The 18,089-nt window shown below is 36.8% G+C and overlaps 1 protein-coding gene and 1 long non-coding RNA gene across 2 annotated transcripts in view; one reads left to right on the top strand and one right to left on the bottom strand.

Moving 5' to 3' along the window:
- The window catches only part of LOC116844180 (peroxidasin), a 19,208-nt gene extending 14,145 nt beyond the window's left edge, over window positions 1-5,063 (bottom strand). Inside the window, exon 1 of the mRNA XM_032815377.1 lies at window positions 4,855-5,063. Coding sequence (XP_032671268.1) covers window positions 4,855-5,063 — 209 coding nt within the window. The remainder of the gene's footprint in view (window positions 1-4,854) is intronic.
- The window catches only part of LOC116844184, a 23,157-nt gene extending 5,068 nt beyond the window's left edge, over window positions 1-18,089 (top strand). Inside the window, exon 3 of the long non-coding RNA XR_004377988.1 lies at window positions 16,476-18,089. This is a non-coding gene — a long non-coding RNA (uncharacterized LOC116844184). The remainder of the gene's footprint in view (window positions 1-16,475) is intronic.

The following is an 18,089-nucleotide window of genomic DNA, read 5'->3' as shown; positions in this document are numbered from 1 at the left end:
GACTCTATGTAAGCAAATTAGCTGAAGTTTAATATTCGTGACTGAAATGCTGGATTATTAAAATTTGGAATATATTTTAGGTAAATTTGATGGGCTTATGATGAACTTACGATAAATTTGTGGATATATAAACTTATGAAATACTTGAAACACGTGACATTTACTCGAGTGCAGTATGTATTTTTCTGCCTGTAGTTATCTTCGTGCGATGGTAACGTGTATGGTTGATATACTATACGCGCACGGCGATCAGAAGTCGCTGATAACGACCAAATATTTGACCATGGATAAATTCTGCTTGGAGTAACCAGAAATCGTCACTGTAACTTAGGTATTACTTTTGTTGTTGTAGCAATCATATAAATAGTTGTTCTATTTTATTTTACTATTAATCTGATTGTATGAAAAAAGTTTGGTTGAATTGGACCAAATATCTGGTGGAATTCAAATGCATCAGAAATTTCGACTGAAGTTACCAGAATTCTGTTCAAGTTAACGAGATTCTGGTTCACCAGAACTTGCAACTGTTCAAGTTAAAAAATTATGTTTTTCCAACAGAATATGTACTTTTTCGTTTTCTTTTACGCACGTATCAGACTATGGATTGAGGAAAACAATCGTACTAGTCGAGTAATGAAAATATAATTTTGATATTAGTTTTTTATTTGATTGAGTCGATTGCAAGTCCTCAGTCCATAGTCTAATACATTAGTTATCAAACAAGTAAAAAAAAAATAAAAACATGATCAGTTTGCGATGAAATAAAAAGTGTGTGATATATTTTAATGAGATCTCTTACATAAATCTCGCTTTATATGAAACGTATGTGTCTCAGTGAGGCGCGTATTCTAACTCGCCTTCCATTGGACTTCAATGTTATCAGATAGACAAATGATAAGTTGGTGAAAGTTGAACTCGCGCAAGTTTGGTGTGTATTAACCGGCAGAGAATAGCTTTAACACGCGATCTAACTGGGTTATTAGGATTTTCTAGTCGCACAAATATTTATTCGGAGAAGCGGGAACGACGTGTCAGTGCAGTCAGTTGTCACTGCGACGACTATAATACGTTAATACGTCCAGAATGAGAAAGTACCAGTAACCTAATTATATTGCACTCAAATAAAAGTCACGTGTTTCAAGTATTTCATAAGTTTATATATCCACAAATTTATCATAAGTTCATCATAAGTCCATCAAATTTACCCAAAACGTATTCCAAATTTTAGTAAATCTAGCATTTCAGTCACGAAGTGTAATTATACTGCGTGTTAATCCTTTATAAGCTAAAACTTTTTCTTAAGGTGGTGACTCCAATGTAAATAAAACATAAGAAACTTTATATTTTTTATTATTATGATTATTGCTTGACAAAAAATCGACTGAATGTTCAGTAAAACGGTAGACATTTTGAATCTTACGTGAGATGGTTAAAATATGGACCACAAACTTATAAAGGATTAAAACTATTCTGCTATTTTTGGTTATCACAAAGTCGTTCATTCAGTTGTAATCCATTTAGGGCTGGTTTTTCAATGATAGTTTAAACTTAGATTTCAACTTAAACTCTGTTTAAACAAAATAAACACATTGTTAGAATAGAGTTTAAGCTTGAATCCAAGTTTAAACTGCTATTAAACCGGTCCTTATTGGTTTAAAGTCTGCGCGCGAAGCCATTCGTTCAAACGTGTAATTAAGTCGTCGCATTGTTAAAGGGATACCTAATTTCGATAATGCTCGACTTATTGTTTATGAATGACGTCGCTTGTGTATCATGCTAACTTGTTTCTTAATCTCTAGATCGTACACAATGCATTGATAGTTAAATGCATTAGCTTCTTTCAAATGATTACTTATGCTTCCCTGTTGACATTCAGATTTGCAGGGGTAAGGTCGCGTGCCGTTTTTAATGGTTTGGCAAAGCACGTTACAGCATTCTTCGTTCGTGTTCGTCTAAACAACGCTTCCGGATATCTTGCGGTTTGGTAATGTCGCGTAAATACGAACCACAGTCGATAGCCCATCGGCGCGGAAATAGTAGACGGGATAACGTAAACTATGAGAACATTTGTACATAGGATGGCGCAAGGAGAAAGGATTTAATACCAAGAGAGAGGGGAGAGAGGGAGGGAGATCGTCTTCAAGACTTGCGTGAGTCAGACTATACATATATGTAATACATATATGCTTGACACAGAGATGCTTGCATGTTTCTGCATGTACTCATTGTTTCGACAAAACTTCATTACTGTCGCATGAGCAATAACCACAAAATTAATTAGTGAGTCGAACTCCTTGCACTTATTGTCACTGTTAATTTTGTAATTCTTTGACATATTAATTTGAGACGGTTGTTATTTCAAAGGAGTGCGTCAGTTATCTTATTTCGTTATTTTCACGTCTAAAGACGTGAAAACATAAAACGCAGAAAATATTTGATAAGGAGAAAGTTGTGGAAAATATTGTGATGAAGTGCCACTATACTAAATTGGAGAAAAAAGAGGAAATTTAACTATTAATAATAATATATATATAATATAATATAATATATATATAATATTTATATATAATTTAACTATTAATAATATATATTTATTTATTATTAACAGTTAAATTCCTCTTTTTTTCTTCAATCTAATATGATAAAATATAATATATGATATGATGAAATATAATATAATAAAAAAGAAACAGATTCTTTTTAAAACAGAATAGAAATAGAGAAGAAAGAAATAGAAATATCTATATCTTAGAAAGAATATAATGAAGAAAAAAGTATATATTTATTTTATAAATTTCATATTGGGAAGACCGTTTCTTGATAAGGCAATTAAAACGTCTTATTTTATAGATTACTTTCTCATATTACATCTTGACGTGCATGCGTGTGTAAAGGAGAGGAGATGAGAAAATGAAACGTATAATAAATATAATAATTATATCTCTAAATGGATCGCGCACGCATAATATGCTCTGAGATTACAATAATCCGTGTCATGTAATCGTGTGTACGGAATAGGTCACGGTTAATCGTGGATGAAGTAATTTTTTCTGAGAAACAGCACCAGCTTGGATGGTGCGAAAAAGTGAGATTAATAATAGCGGAGTGTACAACTTGCCTTTATCTCGCTCCCGCGCGACAAATAAGTTGCACAACGTCGGATTCACACAGAACAAAATTGCTAAAAATGAAGCAATTATGACGCGATGTAGCGATACGATGCGTCGCGTCAGGCGAAACAGGAGCGATTACGCTTATTATCGTCGCGCAATTATCACCCTTGAAAAGTTAGAAGAAGCACGTGACCTGTTCACCTCATGATTCACAGAATCGTCAACTAACTCGTCGATACCCGTCTCGCCGTTTTATCTTTGTCCGTGATTTTGACAAAATAACTCGGACAACGCGCAGGCCACGGTGAATTTCGCTCTCGGAATATCGGATGAGATCCTGGCTTTGCATACATCGCGATCGTACAGCTTTGCTCCATTCTCCTTTGTTCCTTTCTCTGAACCTCTCCGCTTTAACGCTGGCACTGTGACTTATATATAGTCCTGAGCACCCGGCTACTTTCCGTCTCTTGCCGATCTTCTTCGCTCCAAATCAATAATTCATGCGCGCGGATTTAATTATATTTAATCGCGCAATTATTGCAAATTCGAGCGATTGCTGTAATTTAGTCGGATGCTGAAACAGGATTCCGAGTTCCGTTGGACGATTTTCTTATCTCTAAATCGATACTTCACACCTCAGTCACAGGTAATCGCTATGTGATTGATTGCCATGCAATTATCGTGCAGCGGTCATCAATTACTCCACGGTGGAGTTGATTCTTGCTGCAAATTCCTACTAGCGTTAGAAGAACGCGATGTTAATCCTTCTTGTTCAGCGCCACGAGGAGCGAACGCATCCTTCGCGTCGTGAGAAAGCGCTGTGTCAGTCTCGATCTTCTTAACTGCGATGATCATACGTCTTGATTAGTATCTTTCCCGTAAGCGAACGTGAATCTTAACGTACTTTCTCTTGACCTTTTATTGTTAATATCCACCCCGTAATATCATCAGCGCTTGATTGTCCGTTAAACATTGGTCATTATACATTTTTTACGAATCCAAACTTTCACACACGTGGAAAAGCTCTGGGAATATGTGAAAATACTCTTCCAATTACACTTTTATCTCATGTTTAAGATAAAAGTATCAAAGTTTATTTTCACAGAAATACACTTCATTTCACAGAGAAATAAACTTGATATCCTATAAGTGAATTTTCAAGTAAAATAAAAGTATCAATGTACCTAATCCTGAATATTCTTTTTGTTTTTGTCTTTAAATACAAATATTTAAATTTTCAACATATAAAATATACATACAAATATTGGATACATACATTCCATGTCGAAAGTTTAAATATTCATATATAAAGACCAAAACAATAGGAATGTCCAGGATCAGGTACATGTCCGGCAATTGATACTTTTAACTTTCTTCTCAGCTTAATCCTGGACATTCTTGTTGTTTTGGTCTTTAAATACGAATATTTTAACTTTCATCACGATATTAAGAGTTTAAATATTTATGTTTAAAGACGAAACTAACAAGAATAACCAGGATTAGATACTTTTGCCTTGCGGCAGATCACAGTAAACGAATAAAGAATGTTTACCGGATGAAAGTACAACGTGCCACGCAATGCTTTTGAAGACCGGTTAATTTACGACAACGGCAACAACTTCTGTCAATTTGCTGTAGATGACTGCGGTACGTCACGATGCTCGCGACGCGTTCATTACGACGCATCTCGCTAAATAAGCGAAATTTGAGGTAATCGAGGTCGCTCCGGAGAGCAACTTACAGGACGGAGGTGTTACGTGCCACCAGCGGCACCCGGTTCAGCTTCAGAAGTATACATCGCACCGTGAGTTGGTTGCGGAGGCACACGCATCTCTCTGGGCATTCCGCCGTTCTCTCGTGGGCCTTGGAGGGCTGCGCTGCAAGGAGGACCAAGGGGACCAGCAGCGGCAGCAACAGCCGGCTGAGCAGGAGACCCACGAACGGCCTCATGTTTCTCCCTCGACTCGGCAGTCACGGGAAAGAAGATATCCGCCGGAGGAGCGAGTGGATCCTTACGCCGCGCCACAACACCACGTGGAGTTCATCGGACGGGGCACGCACGGGGCACGCACGCACGCACTCCCGGCCACTTTCACCGGTCCGGCGAGCGCTTCCAGGTGATCTCCAGGAGCGGACAGACCGGGCGGACTCCGAACCCGGAGGGGACGCGACGAGGCGAAGACGAAGGCGCGCGTGCGGGCGGCTGCGCCGCCGGCTCGAGAAGAGAGGAAGAAGGTAGCGAAACACGCCGTCGCGGTCGCCCCGTCCTGTTACCGCGCGGCGGCAGCCACTACTGTGGCCCAACGCGGCTCCTACTGGCGACGGGACCCCGGCACGGAAGAGGCCGAGAACGCGGTGTGTGCTCCGCACATCGCGCGGGAGTGCGAGAGGCCCTCCCGGTACGAGATCGCCTCCTCCTCCGCTTTCCTCTCGCAGCCTCTCCTACCGGCAGGCAGGCAGGCAGGCAGGCACGTTGCTGAACGAAACGGAGAGCGCCGTATTCGTGAGGGCGAGTATGCAAAGCGAGGAGACGCTTATTTTCATGCTAACGGTGTTCCCATCCTAACGACGGGGTGTCCAGCCACCGATATCATCTCGCTTTCGATGGTAACGAGATAGTCGAGAACGGTATCGGTAGATATGATCGAGACATCGCGACTTCACTGTCAACAGTGTCGCGTGGCACCGATACTTGGTCGAAGTGTCTTCCACTTGAACGAGTATCGAGATACGAGCACGTCGCTTTCACGGTGACATCATGTCGGCGATGTGTCCTCAATAGTATCGAAATACGGGTATTTTGTTCTCGAGATGATATCGAGAAGCACTTCGTGGAATATCAGGCAGTTCTCTTCGAATAATATTCTTCAGGTGGCATAGATATCTTCTTTTTTGCGCTTTCAGTAACGGTTTAATTATCTCTTGATTCTCTCCTCCTTTCCCCCCATTGATTATTTTTAGTATTTTCATGGCTGCATTCATAGATTGCATTTTCACATATTTTGTTCTCGATGGTATCATCTTCAGTCGGCATAGATGTTTTGTTTTTTGCGTCATCAATAATTTCTTGGTTACCTCTCGAGTTTCTCCCTTCTCGTTGTTGCTTGTTTTTAGTATCTTCATGACTGCGTTCGTGGACTTCACTTCCAGATATTTTGTTTTCGATGATATCATCTTCAGTTGGAACAGATCTTGTTTCTTGCACTATCAATAATTTCTTGATTATTTTTCGATGTTCTCTCTCTTCAATGTTGATTATTTTTAGTATATCTTCATGATTGTGCTTCTAACCGATTTAATGATTTGTCTACTTCTAACTTCACATGTCTTCATGACTATATTTCTCTTTGGATAATGTTTTTTATCTTCAGTTGACACAGATATCTTCGTTCTTGCGTTATCAAAAATTGCTCGATTATTTCTCGATATTTCTTCTTCCTCTTCGTTTTACATTATTTTAATATCTTCATGACTGTACTTCTAACTTCATGATTTGTCTACTTTTAACTTCATGTCTTCATAACTGTATCTCTCTTTGAATAATGTTTTTCATCTTCAATTGACACATATATTTTCGTTTCTGCGCTACCAAAAATTGCTCGATTATCTCTCAATATTCCTTTTCCCCTTTCGTTATTGATTATTTTCAATATCTGCACGACTGTACCTCTAACTTCATGATTTGTCTACTTCTAACTTCATGTCCTCATAACCGTACTTCTCTTTGAATAGTATTTTTTAATTTTCAGTTGACACAGGTATCTTCTTTCTCGCGCTATCAACAATTGCTCGATTATTTCCATTCTCCCCTTCCATTGTCGATTATTTTTCGCATCTTCGTGATCGTACTCGTATATCTCAGCTTCGATAAGATTATATCTGTGGCTGCGTGTTGCATTGCCGTTGCAACAGGACGACGCACAATATATCTGGATAATCTCGAGATGACTGTTCCTTCATACGCGCATGTACTTGCTGCTGCGAGTAGGTGGAACAGGTAGACCACAGCTAAACATGTGCTCGTTCAAATACACGCGAGTGCACGTGCAACGTGTGGTCGCGTGGGTGCGCGAACGTTTTGTTTATCGCCGGCCGGAGTGCATTTGCGCGGAATGAAAGGAGGATGGGAAGCGACGAATGGGTGCAATAGTGGCTCGCGACTATTGCCGTTTCGCGTTTGTAAGCAGCCCGCATATAAAACCAGTCGCGATGCTGCAGTTTATGCATTCATTCGTGCGGGCGCGCTTGCACAAGCAAGCCTGCGTTGTATTATGAACAACTCGTGATGGTTCTGCGCGGGCGAAATCAAATCCCAACAAACACCCGTGAATGTTGAGTTGTTAGTTGCAGAATGCGTCTCGGGTTTCCCTCCGCTTTCCCTCGGCTACGTTTGCCGGAGACCGTCCCGAGAGGAATTTCCGCTCGTCTCAATGTCGTGACGTCGTGATGATTTTCGAATGACGAGCGATCAAGAGGCGAAGACAAGCTCCAGCGTAGCGTGACGGTATCGCTTAGCGTGCAATTAGAGCTAGACATGTGCATCTTCCTTTTTTTAATGATTAAAGAACGCAACCGAGGGGAAGGAGGGAAGAAACGAGGGAACGTAAGATAAGAATACCAATTTCTGGACGCGTGATTAATTCCGGCCATTCTTATTGTTTTCATTTTTAAATACAATATTTCAACTTTTCACATAGAGAATATACACATATATTAGATACATGTATATATACACACATGGGTAAATTTATATCGAAAATTTCACACAATTTTAAGTGAGCATAATACTGCAAAATATCATTGTATTTGAAACTTTTTTTTTTTATTTTAAAGAGTGAAGTTTGTATTTTAAGGAGCATTTGTCGGATTTTGAATTTATTCTCTCCCCTTCCCGTAAAAGTAAAGATGTGTTATGTCTTCAAAAAATTGCACAATTTGACGTATCCTATGAGGTGGAATAAATTTTTTTCGCAAATTTCATAATAATCATCGTAAAATGTACTTTCTTCTGCAATTTAAAAAAAGCGGATTTGTACGATTTTTTCGTGGAATTGCGACATATCAAAGTCAAATTATGCAACTTTTTTGAGAAATTTTTTGCGGGAAGGAAAAAATAAATTTAAAATCTAACAAATGCTTCTTAAAGTACAGACTTCACTCTTTAAAATAAAAAAAAAAATATTTCAAATACGGTAATATTTCGTAGTATTACGTTCATTTAAAATTGTGCGAAATTTCGACATGAATTTACCTATGCGATAATTTTGTTGACGAGTGTGTATATATAATTAAAAAAATATATAAATATGATATAAATATAATATAAATATGTATATAATAAATTATATATATATACACTGTAAAAACTGATGTGTTAAATTTAACATTTCATGTGTCCCAAATCATCGACTCTCATTTATATGTAAATTTAACACAAAACAAATGTGGTAAAAAGTAACACGCATAATATGTAAAAAATTAACAGAAGAATTTAACACTTGAATACCGTCAGGAATCAGTTTGTGTTAAATTGACATATGTATAATGTTAAATTAACTAAAATAAAACGTTACTTTAACATTTGAGAGAAATATTAATCTACGGTTTTGATGAAATAAAAATGTTAAATTGACATATGTATAATGTTAAATTAACTAAAATAAAACGTTACTTTAACATTTGAGAGAAATATTAATCTACGGTTTTGATGAAATAAAAATGTTAAATTGACATATGTATAATGTTAAATTAACTAAAATAAAACGTTACTTTAACATTTGAGAGAAATATTAATCTACGGTTTTGATGAAATAAAAATGTTAAATTGACATAATTTATGTTTGACATATTAAATATGTCAACACAACCTGTGATTCCTAACGGTATTCAAGTGTTAAATTTTTGTGTTAATTTTTTCCATATTATGGGTGTTACTTTTTAACACATTTGTCTTGTGTTAAATTTACACATAAACGAGAGTGGATGATTTGAGACACATGAAATGTGTTAAATTTAACACATCAGTTTTTATAGTGTATATATATAAATATATAATTATATAATAATAAATAAATAAATAAATAAATATATATATATATATATACTAGTATATATATATATATATATATATATATAATTATAAAAATTGTACAGGACAGCGCGAATATTATTAAACCTGAAATAGGCGCAATGGAAGTGGAACAACAAATTCTCCTTGTGCGACTTTCAGACATCCGTGGCTTCCTTTTCGAAATATCGGATTTGTTTTCTGATCCGTTACACTGAGAGATCAGGAAGACTAGGGAACGATGAGGTAGAGGATCGATGATACCCCTGAGACTCTAATCCGAGCCTCGTTTCGTCAAACCGTAATACTCGCGATACCAGACGACGCTTAGGGAATATATTAGCTGCAGTGCAAGTATCTATCTCGCGGCGCTATTTATAAACCAGATCGCCTCGTCACGACACTCGTCGAACCGTCGATTCAATTAAGTGCTGTTAACGTATCTCCACAGCAAACGGTTATTTCTGCTGTCGATGGTTACGCGTCTGCAATACTCTCGTGAGCATACCGGAATTATCCACGCGATGGCAAAGCAAATGAACTCGAGTGTCCGTGAATGACAGAGTGGCAAGCAATGGTCCTAGAGGGATAGACAGATCCAGAGAGGGTGGGTCTGAAGAGATACTCGTGCATCAGGGATGCTGAGCGCTTAGAGATATGGGGTAGACTTTGGTCATTCTGTCGATAACCGTTTCGCCGCTTCAATTTCAAGCCGCATGTGCAAAATTCCAATTAAGGTCCTAGAAGGAGAGATAATTTTTGTTTTGACAAAATCTTTATTTTTATTGACATATAAATCTTCAAATAACATTACACAGTGTTGAATAAAAGTGAATTACTTGTATCAACACATTTTATGTGATTTACTAAAAAATCATTGGGTTAGTTAGAATGTTTTCCTTTTGGTTTTAGAAGAATCCATAGATTTCAAATCGCGTGTGCAAAATTCCAGTTAAAATCCTAGAAGAAAAGATCATTTTTGTTTTGACAAAATCTTTATTTTTATTGACATATAAATCTTCAAATAACATTACACAGTGTTGAATAAAAGTGAGTTACTTGTATCAACATATTTTATATGATTCACTAAAAAATTATTGGGTTAGTTAGAATGTTTTCCTTTTGAAGAAAGGTTCCTTTTGTTTTTAGAAGAATCCTCTTGAGACCGTTTATGAGAGGATTTTTACCAAAGAAATTATAATTTTCTTGATGTTTTAATAAAGAAAATTCGAAAGAAGATACTCATTATTATAAAAATAATCATATTGTATTTCTTAAGAGACTATTATAATATTAAAGTGAGATTTGATACGGCACATAAGGAGCAAGCACGGATGTCTTAGTGCTATTAAATACTAATATTACTTTTTTAATGTTAATATGATTGTGGGAGGATATTATTTCGGTTTATTATAATATTTAAATAAAATTATATGCTGAAATTCAAGACTTTAAAATTCTTTTAACAAGATCATATGTCGTTGCTTATATATGAAACAATGATTGTTAATTCGAGTATATTAATCTCAAGTAGTTCTAATTTTCTTTCTGTGTAAAAGTCCCTGTTCATGTATTTAATTCGGAACATTCTTATTTTTTCGGTCTTTAAGTACAAATATGCGTGGTAATTTAAAAGAACTATACGATTTTCCCCAGGGCGGGGATTTTTCTTTTTTAATATAAGTATATCTAAATTTCTCTTTGCTCCTTGTCGTTATTTTTTTTGAAAAATTTTGAAAAGTGAAATAAAAGATATATCTAATTTTTACTCGTATTCGCTGTGTATTGAATTAAATGGATATTGACCTTTTTTCCGTGTGTCCTCTCGAAAACTTTAGTCGTTACTCCGACAATCGAAGCATTGACAAGCGACCTTAGTCACAAAGAGTATCTCATTTACGCGTTTGTATATGTGTAGAAATACTATGATAACATTTCTTTTTTTGGAACCAAACTTACGTCGTTGACATAACATCAGGCATCACATCACGCAAACCTTGGCAACCTTGGCAACATAGTTGGCTAAGTTATACTCCGAATAGTCTGTGCGAAGAATACCGTTCTGCTACACAAGAAACACACGCGAGCGTTCTTCTTTCATTCATAACACGATGCCTGGAAGGGAGAACGATGAAAGAGTCGTTGTCACCTCGTCATTGAAGACACGTGTGTGTACGTGAAGAACAATGCAGGTGCGGCGATGCGCGCGAGGAACGAAAGAGTATCGAACGAGAGGGAAAGTATTAACATACTGGGTCACCATATGTGAAGAACCGCGAAGAGTTGTGTGTCGTTTTCGAGCGGTCGCAATTGTATAATCGTAAACGAGCCGCGCGCGAGGAGAGGAGGAACGAAACACCGTGATTGACTTCGAGTATTCTCTCCCGACTGCTTCCACATACTTATCGTCTAATAACAACAGAATAATTGTCTTGTCACCTCTTCTTCTTCATACATATTAATACTATACTCATACACAGCGCGTAAATATTATACCAAACATTAAACTTAAGAATATTAATGCTAAACACTCTTGCAGAGATGCAGAAGAATTCGATAATTACCCAGTAAGTACAAGTAACAATAACATTATATCAGTGTTACAATTTCCCACTCAGCAATGCAAGTGTAATATAACATATGTTGTACATAACAATCATATTGTGCTGAGAAATTATAATGATGTAATGTTACTATTGGTTGGTGTTTACTGTATATTTGTGATTGATTACTTGCAGTGATATCCGCGTAATTAATTAAGAAATAATAGAGTAATTGGATAATGAATTAATTCAAGTGGAGAAGGTTTGGTATCTCGCGGAGGAATATTACACGCTCTTGCAGAGATAGAGAAATTAATGTTACATTAACTTAATTAGCAAATTAAGGTTTCTTGATTAATTTCGAGGTTGATTCGATATCGTTTCAGTGTCTATCACAATATAATTCCCTTACCATATTAAGTCAACGTTTCAGCGATATTAACGCGCCGCTCTATGATAGAGAAAATTATACAACGTTGTATCCCTATAGAGGAAAGTTTAATTTACTGAGATGATGCAGCAACACTTTGATAATAATAACACTGACTTTAGTGCTATGTGGGCATATTATGTATGTCAGATGAGGGGGAATGATTAAAAGAAAACGCTACTTTGTAACCGACACGACCGACCTTGCTCGAAAACAAACTTGCTCCTAGTAAACTGATGTTCCCCGCTGATCGTTACAACTTTGCCTCCTTTGTCTTCGTCGTAAACAAGTTGTTAAAGTGCCTTTTTATTCACGGGAACGCTAATTATCTCGCAACGTCGGCAGCTCCGCGCTTCTTACTCTTACGTGGTGGAAGGTATCGTTATTGCGAGGTCGAGGAGAGAAGAGACCCGACTCGACATCGGCATGAGCTCCTAGCCGGCTCCGCAACGGTGAGATATGCGCTTTAGATTAGACTTATGCGCCAGACATACGCTTGCACATATACTGGCTGGAGTTACGCGGAGGAGAATTCGTTGGCCTTATTATTTCAATAGACGCTGTACGTGCGCCGCGGCTGCGGCTAGATAAAGAGCCCGATGATCACTACGAAACAATCATTTTGATTTTGAATGATAGATTAATTTGGATTAAGGCTCCTGGCTTTTCGCATTGTCTATCTCTTTTTAATGACGTCATAAAAAATTGTGAAAGAACAAGCACAATTTTCAGGCAATCTGACCCTCCAGTCTCCTTAATAATAGATTAATTAAAACGATCTTGTTACCTCGCGAATAAATATTACACACTCTTGCAGAGATACAGAAGAATTCGATAATTATCCAGTAAGTATAAGTAACAATAACATTATATCAGTGTTATAATACTCATCAATGCAAATATAATATAATACATGTTGTACATAACAATTATATCGTGAGAAATTATAATGATATAATGTTATTATTGGTTGGTGTTTACTGTATATTTATTTGTGATTGATTACTTGCAGTGATATCTGCATAATTAATTTAGAAATAATAGAATAATTGGAGTGATAATGAATTAATTCAAGTGGAGAAGATTTGGACTTCGCGGAGGAATATTACATGCTTTTGCAAAGATACAGAAGAATTCGATAATTTATCCAGTAAGCACTGAGAGTAACAGCAACTTTACATGAATGTTTCTCACTCAACAAAGTAAGTATAATATGACACGTGTCGTGTGTGTACATAACAGTTCAGATTTGTTGAATGAGAAATTATAACATTGACGTAATGTTACTGTTGGTTGGTGTTTGCAGAGTATTTTTTACTAATTACTCACAGTATTTTTATTTGTTTTGTTTTTAGCACTTGCAGTAATATTTGCGCGAAAGGATTTGATAGACTTCCGCGATATTAGCCGAAAAGAGTCTCGAGTCCAACGATCAATCTAGTTCGCTAGATGAAAATGTCCTTCGTAGCAAAAATATCCAGTTTAGAATCGCGGCAGTGTAAGAATCGCGTTCTCGTTCTCCCGGTTGCGTCGCTCAAGAACGACGGAGTAGGTAGGTTTCCCGGGCTACAATCAATTACCGTCCGTTTGTCGGTCTCTCTTCAGCGTTCTGTAGCACAAAAGCGCTCGCACAGGTGCGTTCTCTCTTCGCTCACCGTCTCTACCATTTCTGTACCTCGATTCCTCTGCTCCGCTGCGCTCGTTCTCCATACTCTTCTCCGCGTCTTCGCTCGCAATCCGGACGAGTTCCTCGTCTAAAAGCGCCGAGGATGTTAGCCGCAAATGAGGCCCTCATATAAAAACGCTGGAAGTGTCTAAAACAATTGTCTGAGAAAGGGATTTCTTAAGTGGCGAAAGGAAGGATGTAGTATGTAGATTTAAAAGAATACATAGAAATATTAATTTTTTAATTATGTTAAGAAAGTTTTCAATTATATTAAAATATAATTTATGTATTTAATTATATCAACATTTTTCAGTTCTCTCTCTTTCTAATTATTTTGATTTGCATGAATAATCGTTACTTGAAACTTACCTCAGTTGAGGTACTCAAATCTGAATTTAGAATTAGATTTGAGCTTTTAATTTAAATCACATAGTATACGTGACATTGCATTTGTAATCGTGATCCAGCTGAAAACTAACTTTAAATTCAAATCTGAGTATCTCACCCGAAATAAGTTTTAAGTAATGACTATTAATATCAGTCTAAGGCTTGTATTAATAGTCATTACTTGAAACTTGTCCCGCGTACTCAGATTTCTCAGAATTCAAAACTAGATTTAAGTTTTTCCTTTGAATCATGTAATATATATGACATTCTATTTATAATCACATTCTAATCTAAGTCTCTCTAAAACTGAGACAAGTTTCGTGTAACGACTATTAATACAGACTTTAGACTCATATTAATAGTTGTCACCTGAAACCTTGTTTCATGTGAAATATTTGGATTCTTATTTATAATTATATCCAAATTCTTCAGATTACTTATAATATATGTGACATATATATCTATTATTGTGCGATTCAACTGAAAAAAAAATTTACATCTAACTTTGAAATCAGATCTGAGTATCTTGTTTGAAAAGGGTTTCAATTAATAACTATTAATACGAGTTTAAGAGCTCGCACATTGTATCTCTCTTTTCCGTCTACTCATTATTTTGAATGCATGATCCAAGACTAATTACGTAGACCTTATTACACGGTATTAGTGAATTCATGTGGCTTGCGGAAACAAATGCATAATTAAATACGTGAACTTCGTCGAACATGATGGAGCTTCCGAGAGACCTCGAAGTCGCGAGTTAAATGGTCCGAATAGCTCCAGGTGTCGTGTACCGTGAGAGGCCTGACATTTCTGCATACCTCGTACCTTGCGTACTTTACGCTGTGCTTGTCTGATTCGCTAATACACGTAAACTCCATCACGGTCTTTGCCAAACAGTGCAAAACTCCTTGAAATACTTGTCGCCGATACTCGCGGCGTATACACGCGACGATGATACGGCGTTACCTAAAGTGGCAGATGCGTAATCCCGAGTGGGCGCTGACACGAAATACAGCGGATGAAATTTCCGTCGCAAGCTACGGTTAAATCGCTAAAGAAGGTCTTGGCGTTCGCTGGATAGATCGTTTTATCACGCGTTCGCCCTCGCCGGGATAGTGATATATTTTTGCCACCTCGATCTGCGATCTCCCACGCGTCGCATATTTCGCCAATCGCACGAGACAAGAAGTCTCGCAAATTCTATTTGCGCACAAAGTACTCTCTAAATTTCTGGCAGTGAAATTTCACTCGGAGAGCACACTGTAAAAACTGATGTGTTAAATTTAACACATTTCATGTGTCCCAAATCCATCCACTCTCATTTATGTGTAAATTTAATACAAAACAAATGTGTTAAAAAGTAACACGCATAATATGGAAAAAATTAACACAAGAATTTAACACTTAAATACCATCATTAGGAATCACAGGTTGTGTTAAATTGACATATTTAATATGCCAGATATAGATTATGTCAATTTAACATTTTGATTTCATCAAAACCATTAATATTTCTCTCAAATGTTAAGGTAACGTTTTATTTTAGTTAATTCAACATATGTCAATTTAATACAAACTGTGATTCCTGGCTGGTATTCAAGTGTTAAATTGTTGTGTTAATTTTTTATATATTATACGTGTTATTATTTCCCACATTTGTTTTATGTTAAATGTACACATAAATGAGAGTGGATGATTAGGTTTGCTGAAGAATGAATCCCTTTTATATGCAGAAAGTTGAGATTTAATAAAATGGCGGTTACTCGAAGGTATAAGTCATTTTCTTTTCTCCTGCTTTTTTATTCAGCGTCCCGCTAACAATGTTAATTGTGCACATTTCCCAAAGGATTCAGGTTCCTCCTCCAGCAAACTTAATACAGTTCTTAAATTTTTTTGTCCTATTTGTTTCAGATTATTATATGAGCTGTGATATTGTCTACCAGTTAGAGACGTCTCAGCATAAAAAAAGCTTGAACGAAATTTCAAACATTTTTCTTTTAATAATTCTTTCATATTCCAAGCAATGATAAATAATAAAAATGGTCAAAATATATATTGACATGTTTATTCATTTCTTCACAAAAAGAACTCGTGGAAACCTCCCATTTTTCGGCTGTTTAAATCTCTCCTTAAATTCACTCTTGCGATTCCCGGTGACAGTATTTTCACAATCGAACAGCGCGATTTCGCTCCAAGGAATTTAGATAATATCTATCGCTTATTGAAATTTATGAGATTGATCGTGTGCCTTTCTCTTTGACTGTTTCAGTATCGATCAGAAAGAACATCTATCTTACTTGAACTTCAAGATGGTAACAAACGAATGGCGCGCAATCAAGGCTCGCCGCGCGTGCCTCGATAAATTACTTCGATTCCTTGGCCGTCCGTTGAAACAACTTTGGGAAATGCGGACGAGGAAAAAGATCCTCGACCTGCGGGGGTTGAAGAAGCGCGCCGTACAACACAATGGGAGGACGAAGAACGGCACACTGGCGATGCACTCGGGGCAGCATCCAACGATAGCCTCCACTTCGCGCGCAATTACTTGGTTTTTGTTCGCCCCCGGAGGACGGGTTCCTCGTGGTCTGTTTTCAGGCTGCGGCAAAGCGGATCCCGTTTTGCCGCACGGCTGCGAGGGAGCGAGAGAGACAGCGAGAGATTTCCGCTCTTTGTTCGCTCTGTCCCCGCTGTCGTCCAGCTCGTCCTTGCGCCGCTACGTCGTCCGTAAACGCGAAGGGGCGTAGAGAAGAGTATCGTCGCGATCAATTTGCATCGCGATATCGAATATCGATTGCGCAATTGGTCACGATGTAACGCGACGTTACGACGGGCGGATCGATCGCCGCGCGATTCATTCTCGGCTGACAATCGTACGGGAGGTAATTATCGTTACATAACAATAACAAATGCGCGACGTCGATCGGGCAGAAACGTCGGCCGTAATGCCGGCGATAATTTTGCCATGTAACGGACGATTGTGTTATTCAACTGCATCGCGAGTTCACCTCTGCGTGTCTTATGAATGCGACACCCAAGCAGCACAGGAATATTCTATAAATTTTCCATGAATATTCATCAAGTATTTGTATATTCTATGAATGCGCCAAAAACACTGTTATATTTTCATAGTATGTTGATAGTTTGAATGATATAACTATAAAATGTTCTATGAATGTGCACAGAATATACGTAAAACGTAGCTTAATCACATTGATTTTGCTTTTACAATTATAAAGGAATAATTCAAGTATTTCGATACGTATCATTACCAAGCTGTAAACAAGTATTGCTAATTACATTAGGAAAACTTTACAGTTACATGAATATATTGCACATTGCGCAGTAAAATCAACCTTACGATTGTTCAGAGCACATTGTTTTCTATTATAATGTATCCATAGAATTCGATTCGAATATTACGGAATTAAAAATATTTGTATTTCCTAAGAATATTTATAGAATATTTTTTGCTATTTGGGTAGTGGCAATTCTCACTCAATTGAATACCATCAGATTCACTGCACAGAACAAAATTAAAATTAACAATTAATGTTTCGTATCTAAACAATGATAAATAATTTTCATGTTAAAAGAATTTTTAGGTTTCGAATTTCGACACACAATATTATTTGAATATTATAATTGATAATTAAATAAATCGTAATGATCCTCTTCCAACATTTAAAAAAACATCATATTCTCAATCCAATATTTTGCTTTCTATTTATTACAATTATTTTTTTATAACAAGAATATATTTTTTTTTTATTGAATCTCATATACACATATACAAAATGTATTGATATAAATCCCTTTGTTTAACGTTATGTAATTTTATTTTAAGAGATTTAGACATGTCAATAAAAATAAAGATTTCAAAACA

The sequence above is a fragment of the Odontomachus brunneus genome, unplaced genomic scaffold (genome assembly GCF_010583005.1).
Source record: "Odontomachus brunneus isolate Ranch 3 - 2012 unplaced genomic scaffold, Obru_v1 Obru_scaffold_040, whole genome shotgun sequence".
NCBI lineage: Eukaryota > Metazoa > Arthropoda > Insecta > Hymenoptera > Formicidae > Odontomachus > Odontomachus brunneus.
This window is presented reverse-complemented; position numbering and strand designations above follow the sequence as displayed.